The 24,753-nt window shown below is 43.2% G+C and overlaps 1 protein-coding gene across 2 annotated transcripts; it reads right to left on the bottom strand.

The window, feature by feature from the left end:
* Positions 1-1,690: 1,690 nt before the first annotated feature.
* Positions 1,691-18,004, bottom strand: LOC120978908 (putative ferric-chelate reductase 1). 2 transcript variants are annotated; one of them, XM_040407329.1, is made up of 6 exons: positions 17,901-18,004; positions 12,130-12,338; positions 9,002-9,141; positions 7,744-7,835; positions 2,453-2,540; positions 1,691-2,209 (listed from the first exon to the last, which is right to left on the bottom strand). In XM_040407329.1, exons 1-6 carry the CDS (start codon positions 17,912-17,914, stop codon positions 2,144-2,146), a joined length of 609 nt encoding a protein of 202 aa, XP_040263263.1. In that variant the 5' UTR covers positions 17,915-18,004; the 3' UTR covers positions 1,691-2,143. The 2 variants fall into 2 exon arrangements, with proteins under 2 accessions (XP_040263263.1, XP_040263264.1); XM_040407330.1 differs by lacking the exon at positions 17,901-18,004 and adding an exon at positions 14,675-14,844 and having other exon boundaries at positions 12,130-12,340.
* Positions 18,005-24,753: the final 6,749 nt, after the last annotated feature.

Raw genomic sequence — 24,753 nt, 5'->3', positions numbered from 1 at the left:
ACGCGGGGCGGTGCTGGGCTCCTTTCTGCTTGACTCATCTTTGGATACAGGACTCATATCAGGTAATTTGCATATGGATCAAAACTGTTTTTTAACACAATAAAAGCGCAGAGAGCTGTGGGGACTGGGTATTGCAGATGTGCTAGTGGCCATCTAGCAGCCCATGTCCCCAGCTCTATGCACTAAATCCTGGTGACAGGTTCCCTTTAATCAATAATGTACCCTTAGATGCTGCTATTAAAAATATGACCTGGCACCATGGAATGTGGTGACACAATGGCTACTATTTTTTTCTTTAAATCATGTTATAATTGTGTAACACAAAAGTAACAAAAAACCCATAGAATAAGGGTAACACGTTATTTATGCTGCATGAAGCTAAATACTGTAGAGTGCAGCAATAAGCTATATGTACTCTAAAATGTTACTGCTGCAATATACAACTTATCATGCAAAACAAAACCTTCATATTGCTACATCCAAAAAAAAAGCTATGGCTCTCTGAATACGGTGACACGTAGATGAAAAACATGTCTGTAGTCCTTAAAGAGAACCTGTCACCTAAAAATGTATACAAGCTGCAGGCAGTGTGTTACATAGTGTTGAGCGTGAATATTCGAATCGCAAATTTTAATCGCGAATATATTACATTGCCGATTTTCGCAATCAAGAAAATAATGACTGGAGATCACGAATTCTCAAATTTGTGAATTTATGGTAAATATTCGGCCAAAAATTAGCGAAATATCGCAAATTCGAATATTGCCTATGCCGCTCATCACTGGTGTTTTAGAGCTGAGCAGATTGACATATGGTTTTGTGAGAAAATGTTTAATAAAACTTGTAATTTTACACATAAATCTCTGCTCTTTCTGAGCTCAGGACGGCCTATTCAGCTATTATCAGTGATTGATAGCATTCTCTGTAAATATATATACAGAGATCGCTGTCACTGATAAGAAATGTATAAATTTCAAGCTTTGCTTAATTTTTTCCCACAAAACTATATATCAACCTGCTCAACTTCTGCTTTATAACATGTAGATCGCACTCAATTTCGTGGTGACAGGTTCTTTTTATCTTGGTCTATAAAGATCATCTTTCTGCATGATGGACCCTATTAAACCAGGCATTCTTCCTGTTAGGGATGATCATGCTGAGTGAAAATACTCTTCTCTTGTTGTAATCCATGGCCCCATTTACAAGAAATCTGAGGTTTATTCGATATTCTAATTAGGTAGTCAGTGCATTGATGGGCAGGCCTAGCCCCTCGGAGCACTACTTTATCGCCCCTTTTCCCTCTTAACCACTCCTAATGCAGATGTTGTGTCTGCACATGCACAGCTTCAACCTCAGTATCAGGGAGGTGACTGCACATGCACCAATTGAACATTCACCGGTAGATAAAGGAAAAATAACTAGGCGGGGGAAAGGTAGTGGTGAAGTGGTGCTCTGAGAGCTTGGGTCTACCCCTTGGTGAGTGAATACTGATTTCATTAGCATATCAAATAAACTGCAGATTGCAACCAAAGGGGACTTGTTCCTCTCAGCATGATTAATCCTACCAGGCAGTACACCTTGTTTTACATGTGCGCTGGGAATTTCGGTAGTGTGTTCTGGTAGAGGAACAGACTACTAGCGTGCACTAGTAGTCTGTTGGACACTGGTTTTCCTTTTTGGCCGTGTAGTAAAATAAAATAATATTATTGTCATAATATGTGGACAAAAGCAATGGCAAAGCATGAGGTATATTGATAGACTAGGCAAGGCTCTGTTCATACTGCCACTGAGTTTTGTTCAAATCAGATTCCAGTGTTATTGCCAAAAATATAGTGTAGCCTGCAGCACTGTTCATGCCATCAAGAACAGTAGAAACCAAATGGAAATCTGACATCATGACATTTATGTGAAAGATCTATCGCAGCTATTGTTAGGAACAGAATACATGGTTGTAGGGTGTAAAGAGCCTGAAGCAGCTATTCACTTAATCATAGGACACTTGTCTTAAAAAGCATTCTAGAAACACATACAGAAAATAATATTTTTGGCTTTGAGTCTTCACATGGCAAGCAGAATCAACATTGAAAATATCACTAGAGTTTTTAGGGCCTTCAAATGGTACATCAGGTTGGATTTGCACTATTCAGAAGGTGAACAGACCATAGAACAGGGCAGTGCTGCACAGTAGTAGTTGGATTAAGGAGGAAGCCTGAAAGACAAAACATATAATGTAAAGAAACAATACAGCTTTCTAAGACATTTCGGATATGGGAATCCTTGTACTATGCAGGTTTCATTTAGTTTAGAACATAGTTAATAATCATGAGATTTCTTTGTATGCTGCCCAACCCCACTTTACTAATTGTTTTACTGGACACCAGCCACATCTAGGAAAATTATAACCTTCTCTTCTAAAGCATTTTAATATTTTTAAATTTTTAAATTTTATTACCGAATGTTGCGGTCCTGCACCAGTAAGTGGGATGATATCACTTAATACATTTGTCCAAATCTTTTGCGTATATTGCACCACTGTAGCCCTAAAAAAGATAAAAAAAAAGGTCAAGTTTAGCAGCCTGCATAATTGTCATATACTTGGGGCTTTTTTTTTTTTTTTTACAAGGGCCAATATGGCGAGTGTGATGAGAAATGAAGACATACTTTTTTCGCTTATTGGCTACGTTTATATGCAGTAATCATCACTACTGCATGGGGATGAACAATCGTTACTATGGTTGTTCATCCCCATACAGTTTCATTGTTTGTTGGCAGCACATCAGATTTCTAACAAATTTTCTAGTATTCACACAAATCAGTAAACATTGCCATTTTATAGATCAAAAGACAGTAAATATAAGGAAGGAGAATCATATGAGCCTGCCTGCACCCCAGCCTGGCATGCTTGACTGTAATGCCTTGTCGTCAGCCTCAGCCAATCATGAGGGACTATAGCTGTGATGTAGGGATGACTCAGTGGACACGTTATAGGCACAATATACAGTAACATCCCAACCAGGGATGTGTTTTCTGAGCTTTTACATAGGAGAGATAAAACACCTGGAAGGTAGAGCTCTCAAAACACAGAATACATCTAATTTAGTGTCAATGACATTTTATTGAGTGCTGAGGCAGCCTCTCATTTCTCAGTACTATGCCTCAAGCTACAGAGACTAACCATATCTACATGAACCATATCTAAGAGAATCATCTTAATACATAATACACTACTCCAAGAAAGGAGAGAGTGAACAGAGCTGGAAGTTCCAGGATCTGTAATGGCTCAGCAAACTGAGTCAGTAAGGTACATTGCAGCCTAAAGGCTTGTAGACTACTGCTGTAAGTGGAAAACTGCTAATCAACACTGAGACAAAACCTGGCCAGTCGTATCTTAAACCCTGTATGCCCCAGTTGCAGATTACAGACATTTCCCAAAGTATTATTGCCAGCCTCAGATTCTGCAGAGAAAAAGAGTGGGAGTACGTCAATCGTAAGCCTTGCCCATACCCATACAAAGTCATCTGGGAAGATTTACACTGTGAATTGTTGGAACTGTGTTGTGATATTTTTAGAAGTACTACAAGCCTCATTTTGCACTTCAATAAAGAGTTTATTGCACTTCAGTAAAGAGGCATTTATTTTGCTACACCTGGTCTGGTCACTGCATCATAAACCCAAAAACTTTACCACCAAGGGCACCCCAACTATCATCAGGTGGGAGCCCCAATATCAGGGTGTTCCCCAAGAGAAGAAACGGTGTGCCTTCATTTCACTGTCCTGGCCCTAGGGAGTGATGGTGTGAGCCACTGTGATAGACTTTTGCAGCTACAGCCATTATCATTCTTATGCTCTGCTGTGGCTCCTCAGGGGCTTGTGTCACTGCAATGCAGTCACTTCCAAACCTCTTAGTGGATTATACTACCTTTAGGTAACTGATGACGTGCACCTTAATGCAGGATACCTAACTGCCATTATTTAAAAAAATAATAATAATAATTACCCTGCCTTGTGTTGGAGTATGTGAGTTGCTCATTGGAAAGGAAGGTGCACAGCATCAACAATATGTGGAGCAGCAATTGAGACTAGGGACTGTACATGTCTTTCAAGGCCCGCTAAGCCAATGTTTTGCATGGAAGTGTCGATTATGCACCACAGCAACGAGGTCAGCGGATGCCACAGACATCTATCTCCACAGTTTGGTTCCCACAGCAGGCACTTATCCATCTCCTCTATCTCACCCTTAATAGACATCTTCCCATCCTGGACAGAAACAGGGTAGAGCACTCCCTCCTTTCATATGTGTAAGTGTTTGCCATGCTGTCTTAGCACTAATGAGCCTGGACGAGAGAGGCTTCACAGCAGATCTGTTGCTATTCTGCATCAAGCAGCAAATTTCTCGCTGGATGTCTTCCCACCAACTACAATTGGGTAACGTAGTCAGTGACAATGGCAGGAATCTGAAAATGTATTATGGCTTGCAGAAGGTGCTGATCCTTTCCAGGAGAGTGTCTGCACATTTAGCCATCCTCCTTAGACTCGAAACAAAAGTCTGCTTTTGAGATTCTTGATGTGCGTTGTTCCAACTTGTTGGAATTCAACCTTGCATAAGCTGTACCATCTGTACAAGCCGTGTAAAACGGTCAATGATTACATCATGCGCTAGACCACATAGCAGGGGCCATGTACTATTTTGAACGGAGGCAGCTCTTTGGGTAAATGTGTCACGTGAACAGGTGTCATGCTCTTCATAGAGACCACCAGATTTGTGAGTAGGGACAACAGCAGTATTAACAATGTCATCTCCCTGATATACTGGAGCAAATGCTCACACTGATGCAACAAAGGATAACGGAAGAAGAACAGCCTCCACTTCCTGCTCAATGCCATGTGACTGATCCCGCACATACAGGAAGACATGGAGAAAGATGAGGAGGTAGCCTTGGAGGAGGATTAGGAGGAATTGGTGGTAAAGGGGGACATGGAGTTTTCACAGGCACAGCTAGGGGAACAGGCTGACACTCATGGTGGTACACCATGATGATGATAATGACGACAACACTGGCCATGACCATCTATCGTAGTGCAAGGTGGAGAATGAGACAACTGAGTGCTCGGGCACGATGGCAAGCATGAAAAGGTGCATGCTTGGTTGCTTACATGCTGACAGGTTTATCGTTAGTATCAAGCAAAGTAATCACTATTGGATAACCAAGCTTTTAGATATTTTCTATAAAGGGAAAATGGGGGATTTTATTTCCTGCTTCCAAAAGGGAGGCAAAATTGGCATATTAACAGGATATACCCAGCTCGCCGCAGATTTCATGGAGCAGACGCCTGCTGGCTGCATGTCTGCCCAGGAGCCCCTCTCGACTCCCCACTGAGTCACCGCTCTACCGCCTCTGCCAGTGCTACCACTACACCAAATAGAGTAACAGAGGCAGCACCACCAGCTGCAGCCAAAAAAGTTTGTTGAACATGACAATACAGTTTTTTTAACTTCTGCATAAACCTGAAGCACATTGACAAACAGGTGCATACCGCCTGAACAACCACATTCAGTTGCACAGGGACTGTGCTCTTTCTCAGATACCCTGAACCCTGAATCAGTAATGGATCTGTGAGTATGTTCACACACCCCTGCCCGATGCCACTGAATATATGATTACTAATGCTGAGTTCACATTACAGAGCTTGGAATTGTCTCCTGTGTTTGCTCTTCTCCCTACAGATTCATGTGAGCAGCACATCCCACAAGGTGATCTGCCGTCTAGAGACAATGCTTTGATGTGCCATATAACAGATGCCGTCACTAAACGAATGAGCATTCCTGAAAATTGCCTTGTGTAAAAGGTCATTAGGATGTGCACCCTCATGAGGCTTGAATTTTGGTTACATGAAATTGCAGCCTGCAGGCCCGTGGGGGAGGCATGGGGGGCAGTGGTGGTGGTAGTCCTCACAGTAGCTAAACCCCAGCTCCAGATCACTGCCAGACCACATGTTCAGCTGAATGAAGGGGTGCAACCCTTCCTCCCCTCAAGTCACACCCTGGACGTTGTGGGGTCTCCTGTCTGGTGGTGGCAGGGGAGCCTCTTGTGTTATGTATGCAGGTATGCATCGGGCTGCAGGGCAGAAAAACTGGGAAGGAATGAGAAAGGGTACATGGATTGGGAACGGAGACCAAAGACCAGACCGGATTGGTTACTGTACAACCTTTACTGAATTGACGATAGGGGTCACAATACAAATACAAGCAGCAGGCACAGTTCTTCAGTATTTCACAGAGTATTCTTTCCTTAAAGGCTGGATATAGGAGGTAGATATGAGACTCTCCTTGAGTCTCTCTCTTTTTGTAGATACTAGCAATCTTCCCAAATGACCAAAAGCATGCCATTCCTCAATATTTATTTTCAGTTCCCAGCTGTGGGGTGTAGTCTTAGATGAGATTACCAGTTACCAGTGTGGAGGCACCAGAAGAAATGAACCCTAACCATGGGCAGTAAAGTCTAAAGCCATATGCATGCATTAAGGCTGTACTACATACAGCGATACAGCAGCCAATAGTCGGGAGGGAAGTGTACCTTCCCAGCAATTCCCTTCAATTGCTTGCTAATAAATGCAGCAATCTCCTCCACAGTATGGGAAGGAGCAACCACTAATGCCATCCCTGGTCCCTATGCTGATTAGTTGTTTGCCAACGGCATGATCTGCCGCCGACAAAAAATCTTTTTTACACAGTTTAAAAATCTTGATTGCCAGATAAACTAGCATTTACTCGTTTAATGCTTAATCAGCAGCAGTATTACACTGCCAGATCATCACTAATGAGCGTAAGTGATGATCTGGTTGACTATCTGTCAGCCTAATACAGTCTTTACCTTTACTGACCAAGTCCAAGCACGGCCTTCATGGTCCTCAATCTTCTGCAATAATTCAGTGCTTCTTTTTCTCAGAGGTAGTTCCCGGCAAAGTTATTTTTTTAGCAGCTTTCACTCTCAGGAATCATATTTTCCAGGGGAAAGATTTTGTCTTGGCCCACTTTACTGCAGCACACTCTAGACAGGTCGGGGGAGATTTATCAAACTAGTGTAAAGTAGAATGTAAAGTAGAACTGGCTTAGTTGCCCATAGCAACCAATCAGATTCCACCTTTCATTTTTGACAGCTCATTTGGAAAATGAAAGGTGGAATCTGATTGGTTGCTTTGGGCAACTAAGCCAGTTCTACTTTACACCAGTTTGATAAATCTCCCCCATCCTCTCTCTTGCTTGTTCAGCAGAAGATTCCACTAACCAAGGGAAAATGGGACTAATACTAAGAAACTTCCAGATAACTTTCTCCTTCAATACATAGCCTTTTGGGTTTACATAGTACATAAAGTCAATCACAGTGAACATCCTAACAGCTCTGAGCGCGAATGTTAGGATAAACCTTGCAGTCAACTATAATGTTCACCTATAAGCAGTGAATGGTGGGTCACTGCAGAATCTCAATAGCAATGTTCATCCGAGACGCAATGACTGTTATTTGGGACACAAACGTAATGATGTCACCAAGCTGGGACCTTGAATCACTAATCTTTCCTTGAAAAAAGTTTTCTATAGTTGCCATGGGAGCTTTTCCTTAATTATAATTTATATGTTAAATAACAAATTCACTTTCTTGGCATACATAACGAGAATATCATATGTGATGGTTTGGTGGAGCCAGGACACATCTACGGTGCCAATCCCCCTAAAAACACCATTACCTGAATTGTATGTCTGTAGAGGCTTTTGTTGGAGGAAGCCAGATCACTGATACATTTGATTTCATCGAGCGAGATGTGTGACTCACGGCACTCTGTTAAAATATCAAGCCATATAAAAAATATATATATGATCATTAATATTGGGTAATAATATACTGTATGAATACCTCACAGTCATATTTAGTCCCATAATAACCCTTGTGTCTCTTACTACTGATTGTATTGCACCCTAAATAAAAAAAATTATGGCTATTGTTTTTGTCAGTTCTCATTCTAGTTTGTTGTGTTCCTTTTTATTGTTCTCTTAGAATAGATATATGTTTATTCCCAGCATGCACAAAGTTGAGTTAGGCTACTTTCACATCTGCGCTTTTGCTGCCCGGTTTTGAGATCCGGCATAGGATCTCAAAACCACAGCAAAGCGCCTCCGTTATTATAATACACCCGGCTGCATCCATTTAGAATGGATATGGTTGTATTATATCGAAAATGAACACCACAAAACCATTGAAAGTAAATGGGCGCCGGATCCGTTTTTTTTTCGTGTCCGAAAAAACTGGATTCAGCACTGGTTTCTGGTGCTGGATCTGGCACGTTCAGTTTCCCATGCCACACTGCTTGGAGCAGTTTTGTGTCCGGCATGAGAACGCAACAAATCGGAACGGAAAGCACTCTGTTCCGGTCTGTTCAGTTTTGTCCCCATTGACAATGAATGGGACAAAACTGAAGCGTTGTGCTGTGGTTTTGAGACCCTGTGCCGGATCTCAAAACCGGACAGCACAAAGCAGAGATGAAAGTAGCCTTACTGTTGGTTTTCCAACCACAATTTTCTCCCACAATGAACTCCATGTCCCCTTGTGCTTGTGCGCAGTTTCTTGTTATAGGTAATCTATGAAATTGGCTGACCTGCTGCGTGTGCGCTTGGCATCTGAAGGCATCTGTGTTGATCCCATGTGCATATGTGTCCGTATTACTGAGAAAAATGATGGTTCAATATAGGCAAATGAGCCTCTAGTAGCAACGGGGGTGTTGCCTTTGTTTCACCTCTGGGGCATCTAGTACTGCTAAATGGCACCAATCTATGGGCATTATATGACACTAATAGAACTGGACTCAAAGGTCTCTTGCAGTGCCGAAATAACTGGAATGCAGCTCTATGTTAGTTGCTTAGTGCCCTCTTAATGTATTGTAATGATGAATTCTATGACTAAGAAGGTTGCAACAGAAAAGTGACTTGGCAAACCTAGATCACACTTACATCAAGAGTAGTGCAATTCAGGGTCTGGGCATCTGAGGTCATGACTACGAATGTGCCCTGGGGAGTGTCACCACCAGGTGCACGAGCCTGAATCAAGAAGCCTTTGAAGTCGCTTGTACCAGGTTCTTTGTTAAGAGTGACTGCAAAAAAAATATATAATAATAATAATGTATCAGTATAATAGTGACTAAAGAGAAATTCAGTAACTACCCAACAGAAGAACATCTCATTGAAGGCCCCGTCACATACTGAATGTTCAGAGATCCGGTTCAGTTCCCCTCTGGTGAGCAACAGAAAAACCTGGAGGGAAACTGAAGTCAGAACTGATCCCATAGTATTCTGTGGTATCATTCTACTGCATCCAGCCCATCAGTCGTGATGTCGGATGTCATATGACACCCGACAGAAAAACGCTGCATTCTCGGTTTTTCTGTCTGGCGCTATCAGTTTACAGACACCAGATCTGTGCACTAAAGTACAGTACACACGCCCCAGCCAGCCCACATTCGTGTGCATGAGCCCTAACACACTGCAACAGAGACATCATAAAACAGAGCCAGGGACTACATGTACTGCCATGTGTATGAGACCTATGGCTATGTAGTGGACTTGGAGCTCTGTCTCATGAGCTCCAACCTCTGTTCACGTAAATCACTGCGGCACAGAATTTTGCACCTACAGTATCTAGAATAAGAAAATCTAAATTGGCATGCACCTCAAAGGGGTTGTCTGACCCCCAAGGTAAAATCCACAAAGACCTGGAATGTGGAAAGCTGTGCCCCCTAACAGCATGTGACCACCAAGGCCAGTAAACGGCTGCGGAGGTGATGATGGTAAGTTTTGCACAAGGGGGCAGGACCACAACGTCCGACACATTTACTATAATCATGCCATAATACTGGAATCAATTCTAACAACTGAGATCTACGCCAGGTGCTAGATGGCACAGATTTCAGTTTATGTTGCATGCAGCTCATAATAAACGAGTCGCATCTTACTCCAGCGGGCTAAGACTAGAGTGTGAAATGCCAGTCTTTAGTAAATGAGTGTCTATGATTCCAAATGCCTGTTCACATGTATGTCCAGCCCTACAGTCTCTTTCGCCTATACAGTCTCTTTCTGCTTATAAAACTGATCCCATGGTTTTCTATGCTAAAACATACCCTTCTTTCCATGGCCAGAAGTTAGAAAATGCAATATGTAAATAACATGGCAAGTGCCCAGTGGGTGGTCCCCGAGACCGGCAAGTGCACAGGCAAATGCATTGCACATCCACAGTCCGGGGGTTTTCACAATGCATGCATTTAAGTGCAGGGATGTGTGATACAAGATAGTGATGAAGAAGAGACAGATGGAGGTGCGGAGTTGGAGTTAGTGAACCTTCATTCATGGAAAAAAATGTTCTAACAACTATTGAAGTTCTTTCACAATGCTGGTAGAACTTATCTAAAATAAATGGAGCTAACAGTCTCTTTTCACTTGCAGCAGATGTTGATGCAGAATTTGCTGTACCAGAAAATCAGCTCCATTCACCTGAATGGAACTGATTTTCAGTTGTAGATATTCCTGCAACAAAATCTGCACAGGGATCCCATATGTTCAAGAGTAATTTCTTGAAATTTCAGATCTTTAATTTGTTGTCTGATCCCTATTAATAAAAGAAAGCCATTTACTTGTTCACCGATGCTCTGTTCCAATACTGAGCGTCCCTACCCCCTGCCGGTGCTTCAGGTCCTCTATTGACTGAAAGCGTGACATCCTATCTGTCGTCACATGCACTGCTGCAGCCATTCACTGGTCTCAGCAGTCACATGCTACTTGGGGACACATCATAGAAGCATAGAAACATAGAATGTGTCGGCAGATAAGAACCATTTGGCCCATCTAGTCTGCCCAATATACTGAATACTATGAATAGCCCTTGGCCCTATCTTATATGAAGGATGGCCTTATGCCTATCCCATGCATGCTTAAACCCCTTCACTGTATTTGCAGCTACCACTTCTGCAGGAACGCTATTCCATGCATCCACTACTCTCTCAGTAAAGTAATACTTCCTTATATTACTTTTAAACCTTTGCCCCTCTAATTTAAAACTATGTCCTCTTGTAGCAGTTTTTCTTCTTTTAAATATTCTTTCCTCTTTTACCTTGTTGATTCCCTTTATGTATTTAAAAGTTTCTATCATATCCCCTCTGCCTCGTCTTTCTTACAAGCTATAGATGTTAAGGTCCTTTAATCTTTCCTGGTAAGTTTTATCCTGCAATCCATGTACTAGTTTAGTAGTTCTTCTCTGAACTCTCTCCAAAGTATCAATATCCTTCTGGAGATATGGTCTCCAGCACTGAGCACAATACTCCAAATGAGGTCTCACTAGTGCTCTGTAGAGCGGCATGAGCACCTCCCTCTTTCTACTGGTAATGCCTCTCCCTATACACCCAAGCATTCTGCTAGCATTTCCTGCTGCTCTATGACATTGTCTTCCCACCTTTAAGTCTTCTGAAATAATGATCCCTAAATCCCTTTCCTCAGATACTGAGGTTAGGACTGTATCACTGATTTTATATTCTGCTCTTGGGTTTTTACGCCCCAGGTGCATTATCTTGCACTTATCAACATAAAATTTTAGTTGCCAGATTTTTGACCATTCCTCTAGTTTTCCTAAATCCTTTTCCATTTGGTGTATCCCTCCAGGAACATCAACCCTGTTACAAATCTTTGTGTCCTCAGCAAAAAGACACACCTTACCATCGAGGCCTTCTGCAATTTCGCTGATAAAGAATTGAAACAATATGGGTCCCAGAACAGATCCCTGAGGTACCCCACTGGTAACAATACCACGGTCTGAATATACTCCATTGACTACAACCCTCTGTTGTCTGTCCCTCAGCCACTGCCTAATCATCACTGAAGCCAGTTGAATGGCTGCAGCTGTGCATGTGACAGAGGGGATGTCACAATTCTGATCCGCAGTGGACCAGAAGCAGCAGAGATGGGACCCTCAGCACTGGAATGGTGTGCCTGTGAATGGGTAAGCAGGCTTTTTTTTTTTAGGCTCATTGCATTCTGGGCAATAACTGATTTATCATCCTAATTATGGCTAATTTGCAAATGTATTGATCACTTACCTCTGAATCCCAATATTCCTGTGTGGTTCACACTAGAAAAGCTAAGACTATATGGAGGAAAGGAAGGATCAGCATCTGCATTATGATTTGGCATCATTGTCTTACAAGCCGGTTCCACTCTACCATTTGGATATCCATTACAATGCATGGGAAGAAACGTGAGCAACAGCAAAGGCAAGATTCTCACCGGAAGATCCATTTTAGCAACTCTGCAGGGGATAGAAAGACAAAGCATTCTACGTTTAACATACAAGTGCTTCATGATGTATGGTCTTGTCTTTAGGTCCAACCCAAGCTTAGAAGATTCCTGCATACAGATTCATGTACTGGGTAAACACTTTGTGCTACACCACAACTAACACAATGAGAATGTTCAAGGTACACATAATGTAGTAGATAACATAGAGATAAAGATAATGTAGTAGATGACCTGCAGTCCTGTGTAACATCACAGATAACACAATGATAACTCTCTGAGTAGAGATAATGTAATAGATGTCATCTGCAGTTCCATGTAGCACTACATATAGCATGAAGTGATAATGCGAAGTACATATAATGTAGTAGATGTTATCTGCAGTCCTATGTAACACCCCAAATAACACACAATCATCATTTTCTAAACAAATAGACACATAGGTTGAAATTTAGGTTTAATTATAATCCTCAATGCCATTTGCTATTAGATAAGCAACCAGACATTTTTAAAAGCTGACTTAGCTGGGTTTCCATATTCAGGATTTCAATTTTTCAGTTTATCTGATCTTTCTTTATAACAATTTAGAGTTAACAAATTGCCGCTTAAAAACTTTAGTCCATCATTGTATGTAGTGCAGTGCATTATGCTGTCAGTAGAGACTGTGCCTCTGGCACAGCTTATTAGACATAGACAGATGGCAGACCAGGGGGCCTTCATTGGACCCCCGACTGCCAAGTACAGACACTGGCACTTCTCAATCTCAATCACGGCGGTGCAGATGGCTGACAGAGGGAGCCCCCTTCTTCTAAAGCCACCTAGATGCCGCAGTCACTACCAGGGCTGATTCTAGGTGAAATGGGGCCCTGGGACGGAAAACAATAAGGGCCCCCCCCCCCACATGACACTTGCTGACTTTGATGACGTCACTTGGCAGCAGCACATCTCTCCACCCCCCCCTCCCCAAAATGCACATTTCTCCAGTCCAACTGACTCCAAACAGAACCAGGGCAGGCTAGTACACTGGCACGGGTAAGATGGTGCCTGTGGGATGGATCCAATCCAGTTTAATCAACCAACCTACCAGACTGGGATGGATTCCGATCCAGTTTAATCAACCAATCAGTTACTGGTAGGTTGGTTGATTAAACTGGATCGGATCCATCCCAGGCACCATCTCACCCGTCCCTGTGCCAGTGTACTAGTCTGCCCTGGTTCTGTTTGGACAGTTGGACTGGAGAAATGTGCATTGGGGGGGGGGGGGGCAATTACTGGTAGGTTGGTTGATTAAACTGGATCGGATCCATCCCAGGCACCATCTCACCCGTCCCAGTGCCAGTATACTAGCCCGCCCTGGTTCTGTTTGGACAGTTGGAGTGGAGAAATGTGCATTTGGGGGGGGGGGGGCAGTTACTGCCTTACTGGTAGTACCAGTAACTGCCCCCCCCCCCCCCCCCAAGTGCACATTTCTCCAGTCCAACTGACTCCAAACACAAACAGAACCAGGGCCGCAGGGCGGGCTAGTAGTACACTGGGACGGCCCGGACGGGTGAGATGGTGCCTGGGACTAAGTAAGTGAGTGGGAAACTGGGAATGGATGGATCATGGATCCGATCCAGTTTAATTAACAACAATATAACCAACCTACCAGACAGTAACTGTAACTGGTCTGTGACTGTGTTCTGTAGACTGTACACTACTTGGAAGTCAGTGGAACTTGGCTGGCTGCCTTCTGTGGGCGGCGGGCCCCGGGCCTTCCCTGGCGCTGGCAGAGTCAGACTGGGCTGTGACTGGCTGGCTGCCAATGGCGCTTGCTCCTTCTTCAAGACCAAGTTCTCGGCTCTGGGGGGCGGAGCCTATGGCAACGTCAGCCAGACGCGAGATGTGCCTGCTTGTGCTGTGCATGCCGCTCCAGTCTCGAATCTCTTAAAGAGACAAGCAGCGCAGCGCAGGGGGGCCCCTCCAGTCCAGTTTAATTACATTACTCCGTTTTCAGACTGGACCGCCCGGGACTCCTGCAGGGTTTTTATTAGCACTGTCTGCAGACAGTGCAGCGCCGCCACACACTCCTGTCCGTCCCACTCAGAATAGAATTATAGATAGTAGTTGCGGGCCGGCGCTGGGGGCCCCTAAGGAGTCGGGGGCCCGGGGGCAATTGCCCCCCTTGCCTCTATGGAAGCGCTGGCCCTGGTCACTACTCACTAGTCACTAGTCCACCTAAGAACCTAATCCTTTGATCCAACATTATCCACCATACTCATTGCACTCAAAAGCAGCTCTATGTGTTCTCCTATTCACTCCTATTTATTTAAGATGGCTGGACCATTATACAAAACAAGCACTTTTACCTTTTGTGTCACCCGTATTTCCTTAGAGATTGTAAGCTCTTGCGCACAGGGTTCTCCTCCCTTTGAATTGTTGATTAGCTTGTTTCTTTCTAATGTCTGGTTTTGTATTCACCTGTATCCACTGACTGTCAAAATTGTGGAATAGGTTGGCACTAGGGATGAGCGAATCGACTTTGGATGAAACATTTTACTTTCTACCAAACTCGGGTTTGGTCCCAAGGTACCACTTGGAACCGAAACTCAGTTCAATAAGATTTTTTACAGTTGAAATACATTTTTGAAGTTATTACCCGAAGTCTCGCGTTGCTTGGTGAAGCAATAACTTTGGCTCATCGTACAGTATTGTAACGAAGTCGCTCATCCCTAGTTGGCACGATATAAAGATTATTATCCCAAAAATTGTTGACAGATACACTTTCAAATGAAACCTTACTTTTGTTAATCATCTTGTGACTCTCATTAGATGTTGTCCTTCATTTTAAGCAGATGGGCAGCTCAAATCTGACCAAGGGCAACATCTGCATGGAGTTTGTATGTTCTCCCCATGTTTGCCTGGGGTTCTCCCCTGGGTACTCCGGTTTTCTCCCACAATCCAAATACATACTGATAGGGACCATAGGTTGTGAGCCCGGCTAGGAACAGTGAGTGATGATAATGTCTGTAAAGCTCTGTGAAATATGTTGGCGCTATATAAGCAAGAGAACGGGCAGAGAAAGGGCAGATAAAATAAGACCTACTGGTACCTCACCCATGCCTTTCTCCAACATCTTGGCACACGCTGCTGCAAAAAGCATTTCACTTCTTCCATGTACAAATTGAAGCAACATTTATAATTTTGACTTTTATGATTTGTTTGGGGACCATATTGCTCAAAAGGAGGCAAGGAGCTATCATTTATGCTAAATATTTTGCATTTCATGTGATTATTTGAGCAAGAAGAATGTCATAATCCCAGAAAATGGAGAAGTAAGGTACATTTTACAAGAAGGAGTTTTGTTTTGCATTTACAGTATTTTGCAGCATTACACTTGTGAAATAGGCATGTTCCTGTTTGTCATACCGTTCAAAGTAAAACTGCACTCGACAGCTGTTAGGTAACATACATCCACTAGAACATAAAAATTCCTACTCCATATCTTCCATGTATAATAAAATGGAAATATTTATGACCCAAAAATATTACATTCCATACACATGGCAAAGGTTGCAACCTGCATGTACAGAATGTACTAGGAGTTCACTGAGTTTATTAAAGGGGTTGTCCAGGTCCAAAGCTGAACCCGGACATGTCCTCATTTTCACCCCAGCAGCCCCCCTGACTTGAGCATCGGAGCAGTTCATGCTCCGATGCTCTCCTTTGTCCTGCGCTAAATCGCGCAGGGCAAAGGCATTTTTTGGAGTTCTGGTGACGTACTGGGCTCTCCTTAGGGCTGCCAAGCGGAGGCTTCCGCCCAGCAGCGAGCCCGGCGACGTCACTGGCACTGTGCGGGCTTTATCGATGCCCTAGCCTGTAAAATGGCTAGTGCAGGGCTAAAGCTTGCCCATCAGAGCCAGTGACATCACCGAACACACTGGCGGGCGGAAGCTTCCGCCCGGCAGTGTGTTATTGTAAACAAAAGAGCCCTTGCCCTGCGCAATCCAACACAGGGCAAGGGAGCACATCGGAGCATGAAACGCTCTGATGCTAACATCACGGGGGCTGCCTGGGTGAAATTATGGGTATATCCGGGTTCAGCTCTGAACCCGGACAACCCCTTTAAGTTAGATTACAGCTGTTTATTTTCATCCAGTGCAGCCTCAGTACATATATAGAATTATATGTATGAATGCCTAAAGAACACTGTCTAGGTAGCTGTCAACCTAGAAATCTTCTTTCCAGGTTACAAGAGTATTGGTACAAGATATAACTATATACAGTATATAGTGTAAGCCTCCTCAAGTATAGACATATAGGATAAACAGATACAGTAAAGTAAAAGCTTACACTGTGGGGGTCATTTATTAAGATCAGTGTTTTAGACAGGGGCAGGTGGGAAGACATTTTCACTGTCTGGTCCTGTCAATCAAAGTGCAGTGGGTGCAGCAGTTGCAGAGAGCACAGAGCCTCTAGGTGTAATGGTAATGCCCCCGTTGCTCCTAGAGGCTCATTTGCATATATTAAAACATAATTTTTCTCAGCAATGCGGGCACATATGAACATGGGGCCAACACAGATGTCTTCAGCTGCCAAGCACACATGTAACAGGTCAGCCAGTGTCATAGGTACAAATCTGCTGACAGACGCCCTTTATGGTGTAGAAGTTGTTTGATCCTTCATTGAAGTGACTTTTATTGAAGTGTGTGACGCAAAAGTCTATGATTAAAGAGTATCCGAACTTGAAATTGTGCATTTATCAGCAAAAGACGGCAGCAAAGATAGCTTTTCATAAATCTGTCCCATTGTATAAGCCTATATATGGTACGCATGCATATAATTTACTCACATATAGTATACACGCATATAGCATATGAGCATATAGTATATGCATAAACAGTATAGTCTATACAGGTAGAGTAAAGATAAATATTGTGCATAAACATACTGTAATATAATGCACATATAGTATATATAAATATCGTGTAAACACATCCTATATACTATATGCCTATACAGTATAAACACATACTGTAAGCATATATAATAGTTATTGCATCTCCCTGTGTTTATAAAATAATTAAGAACATTTAGAATATCAATAATGTGAACACAATCACATCTAGTGCAACTCAGCGATGCAGCACTATATAATGTATGCAACCTGTTGGGACAAGGGCTTGGCAAAGTAGATAGCTGCCTAGGGTGCCATTGAAGGGGTGCCATTGAAATATTCCATCAAATTAAAATAGATTTCTTTGTACAGCCAATTGGATACTGGATCAAATTGTGGAAATGCTGTAGGTTTTGGGGTCCTATAGACATGAAATAATTAATTGTCCATCTTACAGATATTATGCTGAACTTTAGAAAAGTAAGAGGCTTAGGGGGCACATTCTGAAAACCATGCCTTGGGCACCAAGGAAACTTGTCCCTTGCCTCTTCATATTCTCTGTAATAAAGAGTCCTTCTAATTTCCTGGAGTGATATTAAAGCTGGTTTACTATGCTTCTAAATGTTAATGTCACATTCATGACCTAATAGTATACAGAGAGGAATGCGACCTAGCACCAGTAATGAAAGTTATACTCACCTCCTGGAGCTCATAGAATGTGCTATTCTTTAGTTCCACTGTTCGTACCTTACAATTTGGACTTCTCCTTTGCTCTGCTCCACCCATATGATTCACTATTTCCTTCATGTTTGGTGAAATCCAGGCATATATTAACTGCTAAGTAGATAAGAATACACAATAAAGATTATGTTTGAACTTAAAGTGAATATTCCTCGAGTACAGACATGTTATTACCTAATAAATCCCTACATTTCTCCTCCAAGGTTGACAGCTGTGCAAAAACATGTACAATAGGTCAGGCAACAATAACATAGTGTAGGAGAAGAGTAAATGGGGGCAAATTCTACTTATATAACTATACATGACAGTGTAGATAATTATTTTGTTGGCCCAACTCCTTGCCTTCATGGGTACAGGGCTTTTTCTTCACATAAACCACCAGGGGAGGACCATAAATGCTACAGGGTCAATATCCATGGACCCATCCCAGCCCTCCTTAAGGCCACTGGCTAGGTCTGTGATGGCTAACCTTCGGCACTCCAGCTGTGGTAAAACTATGACTCTCAAGATGCACACTTGCTTGGCTGTTGTCAGAACTCCATAAAAATGAATGGAGCATGCTGGAAGTCGTAGTTTCACCACAGCTGGAGTGCCAGAGGTTAGCCATCACTGTGCTAGGTACATAACAATCTGATGGCCTATGACCTGCATAGTTGATGGCAGTTTGAAATGGGACTCAGGTATTTAATTTTTTTTTCCTTGGGGGCAATGCTAGGTGAAGTCTAGGCAACATGCAGAAGGTAGGGCTGGCTTGGAGCTATGGCCCGCATCCCACCTCCTAAACTCGCTGCTCCATATCTTAATAAGAGACAACTGGAGGAGGAGGACAGAATATGACAGCTATTGATGGCCACCACAGAGGAGCAGCTTCTGAGACAGCATTTTATGTTGCACATTTGTATTTGGTCCTGCTGGGATTATACTTTGAGCTGCTGTTAAAGGGTTTCTATCACTTCGTTTCACCTATTTAGCTTTCAGACACTAGCGATCCGCTAGTGTCTGCTTTATCTAACCATCCTAATATAACAGCTTATTGTCCTGCCGTTTAGCTAAAAAAATAACTTATATAGATATGCAAATGAGCCTCTAGGTGCTATGGGGGCGTGATTAGCACCTAGAGGCTCCGTCTACCTTAACAAACTGCCGCCGCCCAGCGCGTCCCTCCAGCCCGCCCATCTCCTCCGGAATGCGATGCTCCTCGTATTCGGCGCATGCGCAGTGAATGTCTGATCGCTTCCCTGCTCAGACATCTCCACTGCGCCTGCGCCGATGACGTCATAGTGCTCCGAGGAACAGGCGCAGTGGAGATGTCTGAGCAGGGAAGCGATCAGACATTCACTGCGCATGCGCAGAACAGAGACGCGCACGGAGAGGATCGCTTCAGCTGGAGATGGGCGGGCTGGAGGGACGCGCTGGGCGGCGGCAGTTTGTTAAGGTAGACGGAGCCTCTAGGTGCTAATCACGCCCCCATAGCACCTAGAGGCTCATTTGCATATCTATATAAGTTATTTTTTTAGCTAAACGGCAGGACAATAAGCTCTTATATTAGGATGGTTAGATAAAGCAGACACTAGCGGATCGCTAGTGTCTGAAAGCTAAATAGGTGAAACGAAGTGATAGAAACCCTTTAAGGGAGATATTAATTATTAATATTTTGGATAACACCAATAATTAATATTCATAAATAGGCGTGAGTCGTCTAGTGATGCCTCCACCTATTTATACCTTGAATACAAATACACTGATTGCCCTACTCTATACTGAACTATACAACAAAAAGACTACACGTCTACAGTCTAATTATTGCTTATAATTATATATATCTATATCAATTGGAATAGATATATATATTTATAGCAGCACACAGTAATATATATATATACAGGGAGTGCAGAATTATTAGGCAAGTTGTATTTTTGAGGATTAATTTTATTATTGAACAACAACCATGTTCTCAATGAACCCAAAAAACTCATTAATATCAAAGCTGAATATTTTTGGAAGTAGTTTTTAGTTTGTTTTTGAGTAAAAAATCGTAAATGGAATACAGCGGTTCACCCCTATCTCGTATGGATAGGTGCTCACCCTCCGGTCCTACCCTCAGGACCTAAAAGGATTGTAAGACGTATAGAAAAGTGAGGGGGCACACACACAAGGGAAACACTGAATGAATGAATAAATGGTATTTAATATTCTAAAAACAAACCCCTAAAATATATATAAAAAGTACATATATATGATGTAACAGCCTATAATACACACTTCCCAATGCAATATCTATTGTGCACCGGCCTGCACACTACTATGGGTACAATGTGGTCACGCAAAGTTCATACAAACAATGTCCCAATTTAGGTTGTAATGTCTATGACAACCTATATAATGCTGTGTGGGGGATGTGGCAGCACAAAATGTCCCAATAGTGGTAGTGGTATTGGATATCCGGAAGATAGCACCAATGAATCAATGAACTATGTCCAGGTAAGATGGAGCACTAATGGTGACTGGATGACAATGTCCAGTGTTCAGAGATGCGTACCGGTGAAGCACATATGAACTAGCCTCCAAGTTACTTACAATGTCCAGCCGCTTATGCTCTCCCGGTCTCACCCTTCCTTGCTGCCTGGCCGCAGCGCTGGTCTCCCAGGTGGCCGAGCACGGCCGACTGTGGCGTCCCACGTGACCTGGTGATCTGGGGTTCGGGGCGGACGCTTAGATGACGTCACTGCTGTGCGGCGGTAATTTCAAATTTAGAGGTAGATCTCTTGCGCTTACAGCTTGATATCCAGTTGCTTTGTTCTTGTCTTGAATCCACGCTCACTCTGTAATGCCAGACGCGTTTCAGTTTGTTTTTAGTTTTAGCTATTTTAGCGGGATATCTGTGTGTGCAGGTGACTATTACTGTGCATAATTATTAGGCAACTTAACAAAAAACAAATATATACCCATTTCAATTGTTTATTTTTACCAGTGAAACCAATATAACATCTCAACATTCACAAATATACATTTCTGACATTCAAAAACAAAACAAAAACAAATCAGTGACCAATATAGCCACCTTTCTTTGCAAGGACACTCAAAAGCCTGCCATCCATGGATTCTGTCAGTGTTTTGATCTGTTCACCATCAACATTGCGTGCAGCAGCAACCACAGCCTCCCAGACACTGTTCAGAGAGGTGTACTGTTTTCCCTCCTTGTAAATCTCACATTTGATGATGGACCACAGGTTCTCAATGGGGTTCAGATCAGGTGAACAAGGCCCCACAAGCCCATCTTTGATGATACCAGCCCAAACCAGTACTCCACCTCCACCCCGCTGGCGTCTGAGTCGGACTGGAGCTCTCTGCCCTTTACCAATCCAGCCAGGGCCCATCCATCTGGCCCATCAAGACTCACTCTCATTTCATCAGTCCATAAAACCTTAGAAAAATCAATCTTGAGATATTTCTTGGCCCAGTCTTGACGTTTCAGCTTGTGTGTCTTGTTCAGTGGTGGTCGTCTTTCAGCCTTTCTTACCTTGGCCATGTCTCTGAGTATTGCACACCTTGTGCTTTTGGGCACTCCAGTGATGTTGCAGCTCTGAAATATGGCCAAACTGGTGGCAAGTGGCATCTTGGCAGCTGCACGCTTGACTTTTCTCAGTTCATGGGCAGTTATTTTGCGCCTTGTTTTTTCCACACGCTTCTTGCGACCCTGTTGACTATTTTGAATGAAACGCTTGATTGTTCGATGATCACGCTTCAGAAGCTTTGCAATTTTAAGAGTGCTGCATCCCTCTGCAAGATATCTCACTATTTTTGACTTTTCTGAGCCTGTCAAGTCTTTCTTTTGACCCATTTTGCCAAAGGAAAGGAAGTTGCCTAATAATTATGCACACCTAATATAGGGTGTTGATGTCATTACACCACACCCCTTCTCATTACAGAGATGCACATCACCTAATATGCTTAATTGGTAGTAGGCTTTTTATCCTATACAGCTTGGAGTAAGAGAACATGCATAAAGAGGATGATGTGGTCAAAATACTCATTTGCCTAATAATTCTGCACGCAGTGTATATAATCACACTATAACACAACACTATACTGTCCTAACTACGCTAACACAATCCCAAGTCCTCCCCAGAATCTAACTACAATTATAGTTACTTACTCACTATTTAGCAGCAACCCACCCAACCTGGCTATCCTATGTGGAGACAAAGGGGTTAAAAACACACTGCAGGGGATATTAGCCCAGTAAATAGTTAATACAGGGCTATAGCAGGGGAAAAGTGGTTGGAATGCAGGGCAGAGGTACAGCAGGGGTTAATGGACTGCCACTTGGTTTTGCAGGGCAGGGGAGCAAGGGTTAATGCAAGGGTGGCGTTGGTGGTATAAGGGTATAGGGTGTTGGTGGTATTGGGCAGGGGTTAATGCAGGGAATACAGGGTCAGGGAATGCTGCGTTGGTGGTATAGGGAATGCAGGGGTTAATGAGTGCAGGAGTTTGTTGGTGGTATAGGGAATGCAGGGGTTAATGCCGAATGCAGGGGTTAATGCAGATCGTTGGTGGTATAGTGAATGCAGGGGTAAATGCAGCGTTGGTGGTATAGGGAGGCAAAGCTGGGGTAAAAGATACTTGCTCGCTGTCCAGGGGTTGATTCTCTTCTTGCGTCGGGTGGCACGGCTCAACTGCTGTGCGTCGCACGGCCTTGGTATTTAAACCCGGCCGCACTCGCTCCCGTCTTCCCGCGCTCAACCCAGTCCACGTGGGCTGGCGCGGTGATATGACATCACCGCACCAGCCCGCGCATCCTGGTGCGCGCTTCCAGGCGGGGGGATCCTTTTATCCCCCCGCCTGTGAAGATAATGCATACCTCTGGCGCTGTAATTACAGCGCCGGAGGTAAGCGGCACACAGGGGCATGGGAACTCTTTGTTCCCTTGTCCCTGTTAGGCATAACATCTCCGGCGCTGCCGGATATGTTATCAAAGGGCAGAGGATCTTTATTGATCCTCTGTCCTTTGAAGAGGCCGAAACTGGACATAATTGTCCAGTTGTTGGCCTCTCCCTCCTGCACGCACATTCCAGAGGGGGGGGGGCATCAATGGGGGATCTTCTGGCCACTTTTTAACCCTATATATATATTTATAGATGCTTGGGGCACATCCATAAATATATATATATATATATATACAAACCGGATTCCAAAAAAGTTGGGACACTAAACAAATTGTGAATAAAAACTGAATGCAATGATGTGGAGATGGCAAATGTCAATATTTTATTTGTAATAGAACGTAGATGACAGATCAAACGTTTAATCCGAGTAAATGTATCATTTTAAAGAAAAAATACGTTGATTCCAATTTTCACGGTGTCAACAAATCCCAAAAAAGCTGGGACAAGTAGCAATAAGAGGCTGGAAAAAGTAAATTTGAGCATAATGAAGAGCTGGAAGACCAATTAACACTAATTAGGTAAATTGGCAAAATGATTGGGTATAAAAAGAGCTTCTCAGAGTGGCAGTGTCTCTCAGAAGCCAAGATCGGTAGAGGATCACCAATTCCCACAATGTTGCGCAGAAAGATAGTGGAGCAATATCAGAAAAGTGTTACCCAGCGAAAAATTGCAAAGACTTTGCATCTATCATCATCAACTGTGCATAACATCATCCGAAGATTTATAGAATCTGGAACAATGTCTGTGCGTAAGGGTCAAGGCCGTAAAACCATACTGGATGCCCGTGATCTCCGGGCCCTTAAACGACACCACAAACAGGAATGCTACTGTAAAGGAAATCACAGAATGGGCTCAGGAATACTTCCAGAAACCATTGTCAGTGAACACAATCCACCGTGCCATCCGCCATTGCCAGCTGAAACTCTACAGTGCAAAGAAGAAGCCATTTCTAAGCAAGATCCACAAGCTCAGGCGTTTTCACTGGGCCAGGGATCATTTAAAATGGAGTGTGGCAAAATGGAAGACTGTTCTGTGGTCAGACGAGTCACGATTCGAAGTTCTTTTTGGAAATCTGGGACGCCATGTCATCCGGACCAAAGAGGACAAGGACAACCCAAGTTGTTATCAACGCTCAGTTCAGAAGCCTGCATCTCTGATGGTATGGGGTTGCATGAGTGCGTGTGGCATGGGCAGCTTGCATGTCTGGAAAGGCACCATCAATGCAGAAAAATATATTCAGGTTCTAGAACAACATATGCTCCCATCCAGACGTCATCTCTTTTAGGGAAGACCCTGCATTTTTCAACAAGATAATGCCAGACCACATTCTGCATCAATCACAACATCATGGCTGCGTAGGAGAAGAATCCGGGTACTGAAATGGCCAGTCTGCAGTCCAGATCTTTCACCTATAGAGAACATTTGGCGCATCATAAAGAGGAAGGTGCAAAGAAGAAGGCCCAAGACGATTGAACAGTTAGAGGCCTGTATTAGACAAGAATGGGAGAGCATTCATATTTCTAAACTTGAGAAACTGGTCTCCTCGGTCCCCAGACGTCTGTTGAGTGTTGTAAGAAGAAGGGGAGATGCCACACAGTGGTGAAAATGGCCTTGTCCCAACTTTTTGGGGATTTGTTGACAACATGAAATTCTGATTCAACATATTTTTCCCTTAAAATGGTACATTTTCTCAGTTTAAACTTTTGTTCCGTGATTTATGTTCTATTCTGAATAAAATATTAGAAGTTGGCACCTCCACATCATTGCATTCAGTTTTTATTCACGATTTGTATAGTGTCCCAACTTTTTTGGAATCCGGTTTGTAGATATACATATAAAACTGGGGGTCTGAATGGGCAGTAAAT

The sequence above is a fragment of the Bufo bufo genome, chromosome 9 (assembly GCF_905171765.1).
Source record: "Bufo bufo chromosome 9, aBufBuf1.1, whole genome shotgun sequence".
Lineage (NCBI taxonomy): Eukaryota > Metazoa > Chordata > Amphibia > Anura > Bufonidae > Bufo > Bufo bufo.
The sequence above is the reverse complement of the archived record's forward strand: the minus strand, read 5'-3'. Positions and strand labels throughout refer to the sequence as shown.

Coding starts and splice junctions, on each gene's coding strand:
- LOC120978908 (XM_040407329.1), bottom strand. Junction 9,142..12,129: donor AGGAATATTGGGATTCAGAG/GTAAGTGATCAA, acceptor TTTTTTTTGCAG/TCACTCTTAACAAAGAACCT. Junction 2,541..7,743: donor TCTACAGACATACAATTCAG/GTAATGGTGTTT, acceptor TATCTTTTTTAG/GGCTACAGTGGTGCAATATA.